The sequence below is a fragment of the Gymnoscopelus microlampas genome (assembly GCF_963454915.1).
Source record: "Gymnoscopelus microlampas genome assembly, chromosome: 16".
Taxonomy (NCBI): Eukaryota; Metazoa; Chordata; class Actinopteri; order Myctophiformes; family Myctophidae; genus Gymnoscopelus; species Gymnoscopelus microlampas.
Window position 1 is genome coordinate 22208061 of NC_139953.1, and position 18228 is coordinate 22226288.

Genomic DNA, 18228 nt, shown 5'->3' on the forward strand with positions numbered 1-18228 from the left:
ACAGACAGAAAGACAGACAAACAGACAGATGGAGGGAGGGAGGTCACACGCTGAATGAATGCTCACTGACCTACTGTTCCACAAAACTTTTGTTTTGAATAACTCAGGATGTGTTTGTGTTTGCTTTTGTTGTCCCTTTGTTCCCGGTGTAATTTTGCCTCCAATTTCTGTTGAGCGTATGTGGTTTAGCAATCTGTGCCAAGTCATATCTGGTCTCTCTGATCAATAAAGACCTTTGAAAGCTAGAGCAAAATGTATCTGGAGCGGAAAAGTGGATGGGAGACTGGAGCAAGTAATAAATGGAAACACAAAACGAATGAGAGAACAGAAATTATGAGAAAGAAAAAAAAAAGAAAAGGAAACGGAAAGTTGAAGTGTTAATCCTCTCTGACAGCGATGTGCACACCAGGCCTCCCTGCCTCTTGTGGAGTGTAAACACATTGAAAAACCACAGCGTTTATATGAAGTTAGCTACCCTGGCCTGCCGACTTTTATTACTACTCTACCTGCACAAATACACCCAGATTTTTTGTTCACATAACTGGTTCACAATAAAAAAGGGTTATGCCTGTAAATAAGGACAAAATACATAACAGCTGTGGAAGAGTTGTGAAATCTGAATACAGAGATGGAAGATTTCAGTTTGAGCCAATCACCATGAGAACCTGAGAAACACAGCATACTTTGGATGCACTCTAAAAAACTGGGTCGGGAACTTTAACCACTTAAACCCTCTAGTCTTAGAGAACTGGACTTGAGTTGCAACTTTACTTACTACCGCTTTTTTCCGTACACACCATATCTCTTTGCCAAAAATAGCCCATCTACAAGCTCACAATGTGCCACGTTGCAACACGTTGTGAGCTTGTAGATCGGTTATTTTTGGCAAATGTTCCACCCAGAATAGGCATTGAAGTGGTTAAGTGGAAAGCGATTATTATCTAATATGGATATGCATATATTATCTGTGCACTAGGGTACAACTGTCTCACAGCCACTTCAACATCAACCGACCATCACTTTGTGCCATACCTCTTTCCAGCTGGTCCATCAAGCTCCGCCCTTCCTGGGTCACCTGACCAACTGTGGCTTCCTTTGCTGATAGCTCCATTTCCAAAGTCTTAAGTCAATGGAGAGTAGATAGTTAAGTATAACGCAGTTACTTCAGTAATTGTACACACACTGACACTGTATTATACTGTACTGGACTGTTTAATGTACAGTGCTGAGGCCCAAGCTATTTTTTCTGTAGAATACATGGTGTCTGGTTCAGGACCACAATGGAAATAAGCCCTCAGGGCTTTATATAATCGTACCATTGTACTATTTGGAAACTGTTAATAAAGTATTCAATCAAAGGCGTACCATTTCAAAAAATGGTACGCCTTTCCTAATCACAGTGTGTTGCAAACTGCTGGCCGTTTCTTTATCATTATTACTAGTATTGTTTTGCTACCCGTAGCTGTATCTAATTGTTCCGCATATGTTCAGTGTTTCTTCACTGCTGTAATGCCATTGACAACAGAATTTCTTCCGCTGGATCAACAACATACTGTAGGTATATCTATCGTCTCTTGAAGGTTTTTCCTTTTTTATTATTACTATGCTTTGTGTTCAATCATCGCCAAAAGTTATGTACGAACTCATCAATTGGTTATTTATTTCTTCTGAAAGCTTACCTTTAGTGTGTCCTGTAGCAGGGACGTGTCAGCTGTGGTCTCAGAGTGTGTGGCAGCCAGGCCCTGAGCTGTGCTCTTCCATGTATTCATCCACTTCAGCAGGTCAGATACGTTATTCTCCAACCTGCGCACCACAAAGACGTGCGTACACGGGAGTGTTGGCATTCGTGCTCACTTGTCTTTACACTTTATCCAGAAGATAGGGTGAACTATACACAGTATGTGCCCTTATGAATGAGTCTGTGTGTGTGTGTGTGTGTGTGTGTGTGTGTGTGTGTGTGTGTGTGTGTGTGTGTGTGTGTGTGTGTGTGTGTACGTACACTCGTCTGACTTCTATATCCGTCTCCAACAGTCGTTTCTTGGGGGGAGCAGGCGGGGCCAATTCCTGGTCATCAGTTGCACCCACCACTGTCACATGAACCGTCTCCATGACGACGTGCTCTTCCACCATGACGACGTGCTCTTCCACCATGACGACGTGCTCTTCCACCTGGGTCAGCCCGACATTGGTCACGGCCTCCGTTACCTTAGCGGTGAGTTTAGAGCAGCGATGAGTGGTCGAGTCATCAACAAACTAATTTGTACCTTACATTGAAGTACACAAATGTAGCAGTCGGTATCCCCATATATATACTATACTAGAGTTTCGGGGGGCTATGCCCCCCTCAACCCCAGCCGCGCACGGGGCCCAGCGTGGCCGTGTGTATATTGGGGGACCCAAATCGCCGGAGTGAAACTGTGGAAAAGTTTTTTTGAAAAAGGAAAAAATTTGAAGAAATAATATTTGTTATGTTTCAGGGGGTCCACAGGGGGTCCGCGGACCCCCTGATGGTCCACTGACCCCCTGTGGAGTGTTGGGACGCGCGGGGACAGCCCTGGAACATTGCGGACCATTTCGGTGTTTTTTTTTTTTTCATGAAGGTGGTTGCTTGTTTCTGGCGCAGGCTGTGCAAACCTGGCAACCCAGCGCATGCTGCCGCACGTTTAAGTGGCGTAGCGTCATGAGGGTCTGTGGGGCCGTGGCTCGGTCAGTGAAGACCCTGTAGTGCGGATGATATGTGGCATAGAGGGGCAGATTGTAAATCCACAGAGGAAACATCCGTGGGCTACCATTGGTTCAGCGATGTGTGCGGTCGCCCTGCGGCCCCTCCTCCTCCACCAATGTGCAGTATTGAGAGCCCTGACGTCACAACAATTGGAGCGATGGGCACTGCACTGTGGTTGGTTAGGGTACACCTAGGGCCCAGGTAGAACCCAGTTAAAGCCTGCATGGGCAAACCCAGTTAGGACCCGCCTTGGTCCCACATAAACATGGCTAGTTGGGGCCCACCTAAGGGCCAGGTAGAAGCTACTTATAGCCTGCATGGGCATCGCAGTTGGGACTGAAGTGGATGCCGCTGACATTGCTGACATGGGGTCCATATGGTTTAGCCCACCTTGAAAGCATATGGGAACTACGCTGGCATGCTGGCTGTAATGCAAGCGCTGCATCATACCTGCAGTGTGTAGTTTGATGTTTTGTGTGTAGCAGATATACCTGCAGTGTGTAGATCAATGTCCATAGGAAAGTCAATGCCCAGCAGTGTTTTTTTTCCCCAGCAGAGTTTCTAGTGTCTCTGTGTCTCTCTGGAAGAGGTTGCACATGAACTCTGCAGCCGCACTGAGGCGCTCCAACACAAACACTCTGACATTAAGCTGCTTCACACAACAAACATCAGCACCACGCTGCTGTTTGTCCAAAAGACACAATATGTCCTCTCCCACCGACGTCATGTGTTCATTTATCGACAGCCGTACAGACTCCTTTTGACACATTTTACGTCGTTTATCCAGCTCTCACTGACTCTCCACATCGGGCTGTTATTTTGCTGCGAGCAAGTCAACGATGTGAGAGATTAGCTATCACAGACGGACGGACAGGGGGTGAAACATAGTCTTGCGCCATGCTTTTCGGCCTGGCGGAGACAATGAAAAACCGAAAGTAAAGGAAATGGCCATTTCTGCAACAGAAGTAGTCAATAAACTATGCTATGAAAACATGGGCCACATTGGCAAAGAATGTAAGAAAGAGGCAATCATGTTGAGAATAGCCGATCTCCAAGCTTACAAAGCCTGTCAACGTGAGGCGTTTCGAGCTTGTAGATCGGCTATTTTCACAATATTTACTTGTGGAACGGAGTCAAACAGAATGGGGGGGTCCCAGATCAAGTACGTGTATTTGGGGGGGGGGGGGGGGGGCGGCGTGAAAGGGTTGATAAACACTGCTCTAATCGGAGCGAAATTATCTGAAATTACTACATGACCATAATGCAGCCTAACATGCGTTGGACGGGGCGGTCCTGCCATTACGTTAGTTACTGTAGTTGCTGTGGAGCTACATAGTTCTCCAGAAGACACACACAAACATACACCATCTACAATGGACGAACTGAGCAGCAATATAGACATTCACCACACGAACGTGCATTGTTGACAAAGTGATTGCACAGCCGCTGCAGGCATGACAACCAGGTTAGCGTTAGCGACATGGCAGCTATCACAGCGCCCTGTCCGTCGTGCTGCAACAGCGTGTGATGGCTACAGCAGTAACAGCAAGCTGTCTGCGATGCCATTGTCTGGAGACTGCTCTTAGCGTGACACGACGAATGAGAGTGAGCGCTGTAGTTGTTGCTAAGATACGGTGGCGTCTCTGCCCCATAGCTTGTAGATCTCTCACACATGATTGGCGTAGGCTGCGTTGCCAGGTCTGACTTTGTGTCTAAGCAATGGTCGGCTTATTTTTGCGCGCCTTTGGGCTCGTTTGCATTGTGCGCACGGCAGCGCTTGTTTAGCGTACGTCAGCGCGACGTGGCAACGGACGTGGCAACGTGAAAGGTGATTGGCTGGTGAAAAGAAACACCCGACGTTACACCAGAAATGGTGCCTGGAGAAAATGGTGACCAAAAAAAAAGTTTGGAAAAAAAGGGAAAAACCCCCGCAGCGGCTGCCTGCTGTTGTGGTGATGAGGTCGTGCGCACGGTAAACGGTACGAAGCTGCCTCCCCTTCCGTTTTGTCCGACATTTGGTGAGTAGAATTAATTATGTTGCGCGGTGGAAAAGCTGTAGTGAGCAGTGAGATGTCCCCTACGCGAGGCGTAAATTCAGCGCGGGCGCCGTGGCGAGTCAGTTGCCGACATGTGGTCTGGCGGTGCGTTGTTTATTCGATAACAGAGCTGTGGGGTGTCGCACCCAGGGTGCGGAAGTTGCTCGCCATTTATATAGTTAGATATACTGTATACTGTATATGACAGGTAACACCTAATAATTACTATTTGTTATAACTAGTTAAGAGATCACTCATAAACTGTTAGTTATTGAGTTATTAATGGCTATTTTTTGCTTTATTCTTTTTTTTAATCTCTTCCATGTTATACAGATTTTCTATCAACTTACTATTATAATTGAAACTCATCTTCAATTAACACCAGGCTCTTCAGTCATCATATTTGTAAAACACTAAGTCAGTTAGGTGAGGTGCAACTGCAAAGAAAGAATAGCCAAATGTACAAACCAAGCACACCCTAGAGACCAACACACACACACCTGGAAGGAGCAGTCCTCCAGCTTCTGGACCAGGTTATCCCATCTCTGGGTAAGCTCCTCCGTCTCTGCCTCTATCTTGGCTCCTGCAATGGCTTACATTGCAAGCTTACAAAGCCTGTCAACGTGAGGCGTTTCGAGCTTGTAGATCGGCTATTTTCACAATATTTACTTGTGGAACGGAGTCAAACAGAATGGGGGGGTCCCAGATCAAGTACGTGTATTTGGGGGGGGGGGGGGGGGGCGGCGTGAAAGGGTTGATAAACACTGCTCTAATCGGAGCGAAATTATCTGAAATTACTACATGACCATAATGCAGCCTAACATGCGTTGGACGGGGCGGTCCTGCCATTACGTTAGTTACTGTAGTTGCTGTGGAGCTACATAGTTCTCCAGAAGACACACACAAACATACACCATCTACAATGGACGAACTGAGCAGCAATATAGACATTCACCACACGAACGTGCATTGTTGACAAAGTGATTGCACAGCCGCTGCAGGCATGACAACCAGGTTAGCGTTAGCGACATGGCAGCTATCACAGCGCCCTGTCCGTCGTGCTGCAACAGCGTGTGATGGCTACAGCAGTAACAGCAAGCTGTCTGCGATGCCATTGTCTGGAGACTGCTCTTAGCGTGACACGACGAATGAGAGTGAGCGCTGTAGTTGTTGCTAAGATACGGTGGCGTCTCTGCCCCATAGCTTGTAGATCTCTCACACATGATTGGCGTAGGCTGCGTTGCCAGGTCTGACTTTGTGTCTAAGCAATGGTCGGCTTATTTTTGCGCGCCTTTGGGCTCGTTTGCATTGTGCGCACGGCAGCGCTTGTTTAGCGTACGTCAGCGCGACGTGGCAACGGACGTGGCAACGTGAAAGGTGATTGGCTGGTGAAAAGAAACACCCGACGTTACACCAGAAATGGTGCCTGGAGAAAATGGTGACCAAAAAAAAAGTTTGGAAAAAAAGGGAAAAACCCCCGCAGCGGCTGCCTGCTGTTGTGGTGATGAGGTCGTGCGCACGGTAAACGGTACGAAGCTGCCTCCCCTTCCGTTTTGTCCGACATTTGGTGAGTAGAATTAATTATGTTGCGCGGTGGAAAAGCTGTAGTGAGCAGTGAGATGTCCCCTACGCGAGGCGTAAATTCAGCGCGGGCGCCGTGGCGAGTCAGTTGCCGACATGTGGTCTGGCGGTGCGTTGTTTATTCGATAACAGAGCTGTGGGGTGTCGCACCCAGGGTGCGGAAGTTGCTCGCCATTTATATAGTTAGATATACTGTATACTGTATATGACAGGTAACACCTAATAATTACTATTTGTTATAACTAGTTAAGAGATCACTCATAAACTGTTAGTTATTGAGTTATTAATGGCTATTTTTTGCTTTATTCTTTTTTTTAATCTCTTCCATGTTATACAGATTTTCTATCAACTTACTATTATAATTGAAACTCATCTTCAATTAACACCAGGCTCTTCAGTCATCATATTTGTAAAACACTAAGTCAGTTAGGTGAGGTGCAACTGCAAAGAAAGAATAGCCAAATGTACAAACCAAGCACACCCTAGAGACCAACACACACACACCTGGAAGGAGCAGTCCTCCAGCTTCTGGACCAGGTTATCCCATCTCTGGGTAAGCTCCTCCGTCTCTGCCTCTATCTTGGCTCCTGCCTCAGCGCTCCGCAGCAGAGCCTTCACGTCCTGCCCTGCGTCCGAAAGCTGGTCCAATGTCCTCCTTTTGTTCTCCATGTCCTCCTTCAAGATCTACGGAGGGGTGGAGGGTGATCGGGTCAAACACTTGTGTATAGAGTACAAAATCGGCAGCTTGATGAAAGCGTTTTTTCAACTGATCAATACATGGCACATCTGACCAAAAACACACAATTCATCTGACTTTTCAATACACAGTTTAATAAACAATTTTAATACGGTCTATTAAAAACATGTGTGTCATTACTGGAATTAAAGCATGTTTATTGGTGCAACAAATACTAATGTTCAAAACATATGCAACCTCATAAATAAACTTAACTGACCATTTAGCGGCGATCTACTTACTGCTAATCGGCGGACATTAGAATTCAGTTCACTTGGGTCCTTGAAGTTGCCAGTTTGGACTTCACTCAAGGCCGACTCTTTCTCTGCGAGCCAAGCTTTGAATAAGCCCTGCACAAGAGAGGGTAGGAGGAAGATATAAACACGTGTGGTTCACCAAATACTAGCACCACGACCACAGGCTACAGGGTTAAGGGGGCTACTTGCGTAAAATAGCATCACTTTTTAAGGGGCCCTGAAATGAGAAAGCAGGCCCAATGACCAGCGCTATTAAATTACATGGATTTCAAACTAAACACGGAGAAAGTCATTTTCAACTAAAGCAGCAGTGTGCGTAGGTTTATATAAAGACTTTATAATTCTGTAAGAGCACGGGTGCATTTCAAAGTTGAATGGGCTTTCATAAGGCTTTAGTCAGTTAAGAAATGAACACTCTGTTCTTCACTCGGTACCATCCCACAGAACCCGGGGACAGTTTCTATTTATGCCAAAAGATCAGACGGATCTCAACTGAGAGAGAAAGTTTTTGAGTAAATCCTCAGTGTTAACTTTAACTTTTCCATTTAGGTGTGTACTGTATGCAACCAAATGGACCATTACGGGTGCATTTGATTACATACAGTATGTTCCCTCTCAGAGTTAACCACTTTCAATCTGACATTCCTATTTTGGTCATGTCATTATAGGCACATTCTCAAAATCTTTCAAACTAGCTTGTAGATCGGCTATTTTCGCCACGTGACACCAGTATGAAACACGCCTTGTGTGGTTAAATAACACTGATCGTTTGACTATGGTATGTATGGATCTCGATGCATCTCATTACATGTGATGAGTCAACCTATCAGGAGACTTCACAACAGCTGATCACAGCAGCCATCTGCAAACTCTAGCCAGGCATGATAACATCCACCCAGTGTGTGTAATACCAGAGTGCAACATCATCTGCCTGGCTCTGCTCGTTCTTTACATTGTGCGCGCGTGCGTGCGTGCGAGAGAGAGAGAGAGAGAGAGGGAGAGAGGTCTACCTGGTCCTCTTGCAGCTGCTGCCACACCAATAGTACCTCCTGCAGCTTGTGCCACCTTTCCTCTGTCCAGCGACACACAGCTGCCCAGCGCTCACCCAAAGACTGAAGGAATGTGACCAAGGAGAACAAAAAAAAAAGGGATGTTAACCACTTAAACCCTATATGGTTGACCGGAGTCCCTCCCTAGTGTCTTTTCTGTTCTCTGTTGTGGGGAAGGCTTTCGCTGAAAATAGCCGATCGACAAGCTCACAACACGTTGCACTTGTGAGCTTGTCAATTTTCTTGTTGTGAGCTTGTTGATTTTCTGTGAAAAAAATCCCCACAATAAAGATGCTGGGGTTTTAACACATTGGCTGCCAGAATTATTTATTTATTTTCTACAGTAGACTGCCAGACTTTTTCAATGAAAAAACAAAAGTATTCAGGAGCCGAGATACAGAATTTTTAAGTTTTAAGTTAACAAGGAAGTGGATGGGAGTTTAAATCTTCGAAAAATCATATCACCTTGGTCTTTGGGTCAAATTATTATTATTATTATTATTATTATTTTTTTTAAATAGAACGCAGATCTGCGTCTTTGGCAGCCTGCGTTCTAAGGACGCAATAGAACGCAGATCTGCGTTTTTGGCAGCCAATGTGTTAAGTGGTTAAAAAATACCTTGAAAATGTTTTCCTATAAATTGCTCCCCACTCCAGTTGTTCTTAGTTCGAGGCAGGGAAAGTAGCTTGTTAATACTTACTTAAGCCATCAAAATACAGCTTCCTTACAAAAATTACTACATAATATAACATAGTTGTCATTGTTCCTTCTATCCAGATCTTAGACAATAAAGAATATACATACTGTATGTATATATAAATATTCACTCAGCCCCAGGCTGACATCTTACTTGTAGTTGTTCCTCCAGGGCAGCGGTGGCGCTCTCACCACTGTTCTCATCCACCACCACTACCATGTGCGTTAGAGAGTTCACCTTCACCTGTTCCGCCTCCAAGTCGTTTTGAAGCTCCTGTAAGAAACATAAACACCACGATGAGCCGGGTCGTATTAACCATTAACAGACCTGCTGCGAACCCATTAAACTTTGTGCTGGCATCATGCAGAGAGCACACGGTCAATGACACTATTTAGGTTCAAGCTCAGGACGAGGTGATTGTGAGATTTGTCTATCTGACAGACATCCAATAAACACCACTGGGAGTTTTTTTTGCAAATGTATGTGATTGTGAAGCAAGCACCCAGACCCATGAGAGAGTAAACTCAAGCCCTGTATGTCAGCACTTTTCTATTCTTTGCCTACAACCAATTTCCAAAATAATTAAAACCAGTTGTTCTCAAAGTGGGGTCTGGTGACCCCCAGGGGTCCTCGGGGGGGTACCAGGGGGTCCCCAGCTCAATTTGTTAATACAGCATCACAAACTTTTTAACCCCTTTATCCACATTTTACATGTTGGCTATTCAAAAATAGCATATATACAAGCTCACAGCACATCACCTCATACCACGCTGTGAGCTTGTACATCTGCTATTTTTGAGGCGGTGTAGCCCCCCCCCTATAAGTGAGTTTTGGACACCGACCAAAAAATTTGTGTACCCCCTAACCCTTCCATTGTTAATGCAAATCGATTCTTTTTTCATATCAGCCAATCACATTACAGCTAGTGTCATCACCACTAACTGTAATGTGATTGGCTGACTTTGCAAATTCAGGACTGTGATTGGCTAGCGAAACACATGACACATGTGCAGCCCTATGAATAGCAGTATGGACTTTAAAAAAAGTCATTTATCCTTTTTTTAAAGTGAGTCATGTTGTGATGACCACACACCGCCCACTTCACACTGGGTGTGATTTTTTAATTAACATTTTTGAATAATCTTGAATAATTTGATTTTTTTTACACAAATCTTCTCTTCTGGGGGTCCCCAGCACAAAACATTTTCAGATAGGGGTCCGCGGCCATATATATATACATTTGGGGGTCCTTGGTACGAAACAGTTTCTTAACAGCTGTTGTAAACAATCTGTTATTATTCAAAGTAAAAACAAGAACTCTGTTCTTTCAGCCTTACTTTGTGCTGCTCTATTTGAACCTTGTATCTATCCAGGTCTCCCGCCATCGGCTGTGTCTCCATCTTTCTGATCCGCTCTTCAGTCCGTGTTAGCCAATCAGAGAGCTGCTGCAACTGCTGCTGCTGGAGATCCATTAGGACCTCATGGAGTCTAGAAACGGATGAGCAAGATGGAGGAGGGACAGAGAAAGAAAAGAGGATAAGGTAATGTTAGTTGGGGAGAGAATAAGTGAGGGAATGAGAAAGAGCAAGAGTGAGGTCGAGGAAGTTGGGGAGAGAAGGAGTGAGGGAAATTAAAGTCAGCGAGAGTGAGGTAAAGTTGGGAAGAGAAAGAGCAAGGGAAAGAGGGAGTGTGTGTGAGAGAGAGAGCAGTAAAGGTTGTTGGGGAGCGAAAGAGTGAGTTACCAAGAACAGAGAGCAAGGTAAAGGAAGTTTGGTAGAGATAAAGTGAATGAATGAACAAGAGTGAGAGAGTGAGAGAGAGAGAGAGAGGAAGAAGTGGGGGAGAAAATAATGATTAGATTGAATACTTTGGAAGATAAAGGCCTAACTTTGTCTCCAGCAGGAGAGCATGAGATAGCAGCCAGTTCAATAAGCTTTACAATCAACTGACATTCAACTACTGTAGATCAGCATATTCTCCATACAGAAATCACCTCATAGCAGCAGAAGGATGATGGGCTGGATGCAGACCGATCTCGTACAATATGTAAATACACTACTAATTGACCATTGGAAATAACATGCATAATGTATGTTACATTCTAGCCATAGAGTATATAACATATTGATGTATTGTACCTACAATATGAACATCTTTGTAATGCATACTTCTTGTACTTCCATAACAGTTGGGAGTAAATAACTGATTCCTATCCTATCAGTATGCATGTCAGACGGTGCTGAGGCATCTCAGCGCTCGGCACAAGAACGTACTTGCCTTAGGGCTCACTCAGCCCCGCCTCAAGCCTGATTTATCGGCGTGGTTGCCTTGTTATTAATATAATTATCAGCTCTTTTAGCTGCTATTTCATATTATATCTCTGCTGTCGGGCAGAAACCAGCTATGTCCAAAATATGAACTTTTCAGGAATGCTTTTAGAACAACACGATACTGCCTCATCAAAGTTGGTGCAGTGACTTTATACATAGTCAGATAATTGAATGTGTCCTTACAGTGGCGGAACAACTGAAAGCCGGGCCGGTAGGCACGGCACACTGATCAGGTCCCCCCCTGCGCACGTGTGCATGTGTGCCCAGCCCGTGCGCAGAGCCCGTGCACGCGCGGAGCTTTGTGGGTTTTGAACTTTGCGGGTTTTGGGCGGATTGTGTTCATTTTTTTGTTACTTTATTCCGGTTTTAGGGTTAGGGTGAACTTCCAACAGTGTATTGGGGTGAATTGCCTCGAATATATTTTCAGTTCCAATGTTCCATGTAAGCTGGTGAATCTCTGGGAAAGATGCTTAGAGGTGGAGAGGCGGAGCACGCAAAGTGCGTCTAATTCTAATAAAATGTGATCTGACGGCCCGGACCCCCGGAGTCCCGGGCCCGTAAACGGCCGCCTACTTAGCCTACCCGGACGCTCCGCCACTGTGTCCTTATATTATCATCACTTTACCCAAATCCAGCTCAAGTGGAGTTAGGAGACTTTTGACCATTAATGTGGTCATTCTAATCCATGACGGAAAAAACAGCTATCTCCAAAGTTGGAGTTAGGTAGTTTGACCAACAGTTTGAGGATCCAATGGAGTTAGGAGGTTTAGTCTTTTTTTTTAGCGCTTTTTTAATACTTTTTATTGATTCAATATTTGTAAAACCCACACACATACGTAAAGGGTGTTCAATAGCACTGATTTATTTAAAATAAAATAAAATTGAAAAATTTAGATAGCTGGTTTCTGCCCGACAGCGACGATATATTATACATACCTGTACATATATATTATACATACAGTACATGTATCTAAAATCCGTACAAAACACACATTCCAATTAATCACACACACAGGAACATCCCATTGTGTGTGTGTGTGTGTGTGTGTGTGTGTGTGTGTGTGTGTGTGTGTGTGTGTGTGTGTGTGTGTGTGTGTGTGTGTGTGTGTGTGTGTGTGTGTGTGTGTGTGTGTGTGTGTGTGTGTGTGTGTGTGTGTGTGTGCGCGCGCGTGTACCTGGCCTGTCGGTCCATGCTGGCCACTCGGAGGCTCTCCCAGCGTGAGTTTAGGAGGGTCATCTGCTCCCTGATCTCATCTTCCTCTTCCTCTGTCAGGTTGCCTTGGGCCATCAACTGGTTACCTGCTTGCAGCACATTGCCCACGCTGCTCTGGTGTGCTGTCAGCTCCATCATGAAGGCCTGGGGGGTACCAAAAAGGTGCATTTAAAACAAGAAATCCTTTACTTAAGGGGATAGTTCAACCCCCAAATCTCCGGTAGGAGACTCAAAGAGTCTCCATTGAGTCTCCCGCCGGTCATCAAATTATTGGCTTAGGAATGCGACAAAAAGAAAAAGATCTCCACAAATTCAAGCCAAGGCTTCATGGGGTGTGTAAGTGATAGAAATTAAGTGATTTTTTGGGTGAACTATCCCTTTAACTCATTCACTGCCACTGACGTAATTAACCAATACTGCCACTGACGTAAAAAACGTAATCTTTTTTTTTTTTTTTTAAATTTGACCCAAAGACCAAGGAGATATTATTTTTCGAAGATCTAGACTCCCATCCACTTCCTTGTTAACTTAAAACTTAAAACTTCTGTATCTTGGCTCCTGAGTCCTTTTTTTTTTTTCAATGAAAAATCTCTGGCAGTGGGCAAACGCAAAAAAAAAAAGTTCTGGCAGTGAATGAGTTAAGGGGTCTATAGGATCATCACTACCCACTGTACTTTCTGTACGGGGTCAGGGTGACAGTGTGCATAATCCAACCAAACAGCTCTTGTCCAGTGAGAGGAGCCAGGTGACCATGCTGGCCTAATATGGTTTCTATAATATCCTGTATATTGGCAGAGACACTTGGCAACCTCTCATGAACATCTGGGTCTGTTTCTCTGTCCTGCCTCTGGAAAAGTGCTAGCTAGCAAATAATACATAAATTGAGCTACCTCTCCCCTCTAAATGCATTCTGAGTCGCTTGTCCTCAGGGGTGTTGTCGAGGACAGTGGGAGGGGGTGATTCTCTGAAGAGGCCAATTGAGGCCAATTGCAAAATAGAAAAGAGGAGAGAGGGGAAAACTCTTCAGCTGGAAGAAAGACAAGACAGAACTAGGAGGAGCTAGCTTGCTTTTAACCCTTCAGATGAGATGCGTTTGTTTTAGCTCTTGTGGTGAGCAATCAGCCAGCTAGTGAATTGAGTTATTGTCCGTTTTCTTCCTCAGAGCGCTCTGGATGAGTAAGCATTTTCCAACTGGGCACATGTTCTGAGCACATTGTTTTGGATGTCGCTTTTTTTATCCTCTTGAAAAGCTGCTCTTAAAGAGGCTTTGGGTATTTCGCTACCGGCTTTCTGTTCTGACCTGGATTCCAAACAGTAAACTCTCAAATATTCACATTTCAGCCAAGCCTGAAGACTCATAGCATGCATGTGTGCTTGCACTGCACACACACACACACACACTCTCTACAACAACCCCTTCTCGAGCAAGTACAGTACATTTTGAGCTAGGGCACAGTACACCACAGAGTGCTGTGCTCCACTGTGCTCAACAGAATTCCTGGCATTCCCGACATGTACAGAGCATGTTCAATGGGACATCGGAGGCTTGTATCTCTGAACACAAGCAGCTTGAATCTGAGCTCTGGAAACTGTTCAAAGACAATATTGCTGAGCACGTTTGAAGGCAAAAAGCATGTGCAGTAAAATAGCATCACTTTGTCTCATTGGGGGGAAAAATCAAGCATGTAACCTGTCATGAATACATTTTATAAATATAAATACCATATTAGGATTAAACCTCTAGACCAGTGGTTCCCAAACGTTTTAGCTCAAGACCCAAAAGTGAGAGTAGACATTAATTTTGCCTGGGACCCAAACTGGTGAAAATAGCAGATCTACAGGCTCATAACATGTCGCTTCGCGCCGTGTTGTGAGCTTGTAGATCTACTATTTTCCCTACTTCATTTTCTTTAATCGATTTATGTAAATTTAATAATCAAATAATATATATATATATTTTTAAGTGTAAGAAACGGGGAAAAAGGAGATATATTTACGACCCATAAAAATTGGTCCGCAGCCCAAAGATGGGTCCCGACCCTTGTTTTTGGGAAACAGTGCTCTAAACTACAAACAGTCATGTGTGTCTGAGTGTCCGAGCGGCACCTCCTACCTCGTGCGTGTGGAACTGCTCCTTGACCTCTTCTACGTCATCGGACACCTCATCCTGCATGTGCAGGGCGTCCTCGGCCGAGAGCAGCCAGGTCAGTACCTCCTCCAGTGTGGCCTGGTAGCCGTCCAGGTCTACCTCCAACACCAGGCCGCCCTCCGTCTCGACCTCCATCTCTGTCAGCGTGCTTGGCGTCTCTGCCCGTGGACTGCCCACCGCTTCATCCACCTCTGCAGTGATAGCCTGGGAGACAGAGGATGGGTGGGCAAGTTAATGACAGTATGAATCCTATACAGTGATAGTATCATGAATGGGACTTAAGGTGGTGGCTCTCCACTTTGGGCCTGGGGATCCATAGTAATGATGGTTTTCAATCCTGCCAGATCTAACTAGTTCCTGATTAGTACGCTGCAGTACAAGGATGGAAAAGAGGTAAGTAGTACCAGGGGTCCAGAGGACCGGAGTTGAAAGCGACTCACTTAAGGTATACATGTACAGCACATGTATACAATAGAATACAATACAACCTTGCATAAGCCCTTTGGGCGTCTTGCCTCTTCCAGGCACTTTTTTACCTTTTTATTGTATTTTATTGTCTCCGCCAGGAGACATTGTTTTCACTTTCCTTCAGCCAAGCTAACATTGGTCAAGCCTCACATGACACGTGACAATATGGTGAAATAGTGTGATCTGATTGGCTAGTGACGTATAACGGCCTATAAATACATGTGTCACTTTGAAAGAGTCTGTGCCTCTTTCAAAGTGAGGTAAGACAGGAACAATCACGAAATGGCTGAGAAATGGCGGATACTGTAACAATTGGATAGGACACTTACACAGACAGGACAGATAGGACACTTACACAGACAGGACGGATAGGACACTTACAGAGACAGGACGGATAGGACACTTATACAGACAGGACGGATAGGACACTTATACAGACAGGACGGATAGGACACAACACAAGTCTGCTGGCGGAGACGTGTGCTCCGAGGAGCACTTTTTCTAGTTTATTTTGTATTGTATTTTAAACTGTACTAAATCAAATCAAACTGATGTGATGCATCCCTGATGTAACCTTCATGTTAACATGGCCCTAGCCCTAACCCAACAGACTGCCTTTTAGACACCCATGCAAAAGCCTGTGTTGTGATTGTCATCTCCAACTAATTCATAAAAACATTTATAATTAGAAGCATACATCTAGTAGAGGCCTGGGACTTGGCGGGGAGCTCTGCCCAGCCCCGAAAAGAAAATAGCATGTTAAAGGCACCAGACACTGGGAGGTGTGCCTGTGGCCGGCTGGGCAGGTCAACTCTCATTCCAGGAATAGCTCAGAAGTGCACAAACACATAGTGGCAGCCTGGGTGAGGCTGGTTCAACACGCACAATGATGTGTGTAGTTGCTTAAGAGAAACAAGCAAGGCTAAAAGACATAGCAAATCAGTGCCAAGTAGGTGCCAGTGTTAGAATAAAATAATAACAAAAGAGAAAAAGTTTAAAAAAAAGTGTTGCTATATAAAGTGAAGTCTCTCATATCATGTGCCGTAAACTTAAAACCTACAGCACTTAAAAGTGAAATTCAGAGGAGTGTACTCTTAAGTGTTGTGGGCTTGGAACAACTTTGCTTTATCCTTCATCTAACCATCAGTGAAAGGAGCCACCCAGCTTGCTCTTTCAACTAAATCTCATTCCATTTGAAAGAGAAACTAAATACAGGCTTGGTACATGCTACATGGACACATGAGGTCTTCTGAAAATGACACAGATCTTTTCCATTTCTCTGAGGGAAAAACATAAAAAAGTTAACAAACTCTAAATTTGCATCGAGATTAAATGAAGAGGAGATAAAGGTATTTGCCATGCCATAACAAGTGCAGAGATGAGAGAAATGCTAATAGATGTTCTAATTGGCACGAGTCAAATGGGTCTTTGTTTTCCAGGGCTGAAATGAGACCTAGGCTCTCTGTGCAAGGAGCTTAGGGAAAAGGTCATCCGTTGAAAATATTCCATGACATTTAGACATTTTTGGAGGACGCCACCCAGCAAATCTCTGGACCTCTTTGTTAGCAGAGTACAGGCCTAGGTCAGGCATTAGCTCGCTCACACACACATGAGAGAGAGAATGAGTGAAAACAGAGAGCGTGAGAGTTAGAGACAGAATGAGACAAAACAGAAAGAGTGAGGAAAAAGTGAGATAAAGTTGGAGACAGAGAAAGTGTGAGTGTGTTGAGTTTGTGTGCGTGCGTGCGTGCGTGCGTGCGTGCGTGCGTGCGTGCGTGCGTGCGTGCGTGCGTGCGTGCGTGCGTGCGTGCGTGCGTGCGTGCGTGCGTGCGTGCGTACGTACGTGCGTGTTTTAGAGAGAGAGAAAAAGAGAGGGTGGGGGCTGGGTGTAGAGAAAACTGCAGCCTGGCTCTATTTATTGACTTGAAGGCCTATAAAATAGCTGTGGTCTGGCCCAACAGAACACTTTATTATCACCATATGATGTACCAGCTACATCTCAGCATTGAAACCCTCTGCTCCTGTGTTCCTGCCACATGCACCAAATATCTGATCAATATTCTTTTAAATAAATAAATACAAAATACTCTTCCCACTTGAACGCCAGAAGCCAAATATAACCTGCTCAATTGGGCCAAAATTTGACGAGTCAACACCGTATGTACAAAGTCCATAAGCATAATTGTGAAGTGGTCATGGAAGGGAAAGCACACGCGACACAAAGACGGCCTTTATTTCTCCTCTCGCTTGGCCCTACCAGCAGTATTACGCATCACTTCCTATGGGGAGAGGAAGTGTGCCAGGAAAGTAAATCCTCATTCGGCCAATCAGAGAATGGGCGAAAACTAAAAGCTAGTCTTTTCCAGCGCTCCTTCCAAGGCGTGGGAAGCATTTGCCCACAGCGCAATAAAAAAAAACTTAAGAGGAGGTTTTGAGACATTCTGACTTCCACCTGGGAAACAACTCTGGTTGAATTAAAAACACTTCAGCGATGAGCTGCCCCACGGCTAAGCATGGCTGAAAGATGGAGCAGTGCAGGAGGAGATGGGGGTGAAAAAATGTTTATCCAATATGTGCACAGGCACTCATGCAAGGACATGTGCACACCAAAACACACATGACATGCACAGATGTACTAAAAATATGTGGTAAAAATGGTTCCACTTTTTATTCTGTCGTAATAAGTACCTAATTTGGGGAATATGTCCAAAATATGACAAGCTTCAAGTAAAGCTGTTTGCAGATCATGAAACATGAACGTGTCAAGTTCGTGAAAAGTCAAATCAAAATTTCATCAAGCGGATGAAAGGCGACGTTCTGACGTGCGACACAGATGTCACATGTCTGATCAGCCCAAATATGTACGGTATGTGACTGACATTTCTTCTGAAGATGTAAAATTAGGTTTTCCCCATTAAGGAGCATGCAGGGAAATGACAGCGCTGAAGAGAATCCACACATGCAACTTTCATCCACCCAAAACCCA

General features: G+C 44.7%; 1 protein-coding gene across 1 annotated transcript in view; it reads right to left on the minus strand.

Annotated features, from left to right (window-relative positions):
- Positions 1-18228, minus strand: part of utrn (utrophin) — a 227020-nt gene that overhangs the window by 171070 nt on the left and 37722 nt on the right. The window contains exons 10-21 of the mRNA XM_084082101.1: positions 14739-14978; positions 12588-12769; positions 10420-10570; positions 9236-9355; positions 8346-8447; positions 7321-7428; positions 6847-7026; positions 6697-6715; positions 5262-5344; positions 2000-2205; positions 1680-1803; positions 1033-1120 (exon numbers count right to left, since the gene is read on the minus strand). Coding sequence (XP_083938227.1) covers positions 1033-1120; positions 1680-1803; positions 2000-2205; positions 5262-5344; positions 6697-6715; positions 6847-7026; positions 7321-7428; positions 8346-8447; positions 9236-9355; positions 10420-10570; positions 12588-12769; positions 14739-14978 — 1603 coding nt within the window. The remainder of the gene's footprint in view (positions 1-1032; positions 1121-1679; positions 1804-1999; positions 2206-5261; positions 5345-6696; positions 6716-6846; positions 7027-7320; positions 7429-8345; positions 8448-9235; positions 9356-10419; positions 10571-12587; positions 12770-14738; positions 14979-18228) is intronic.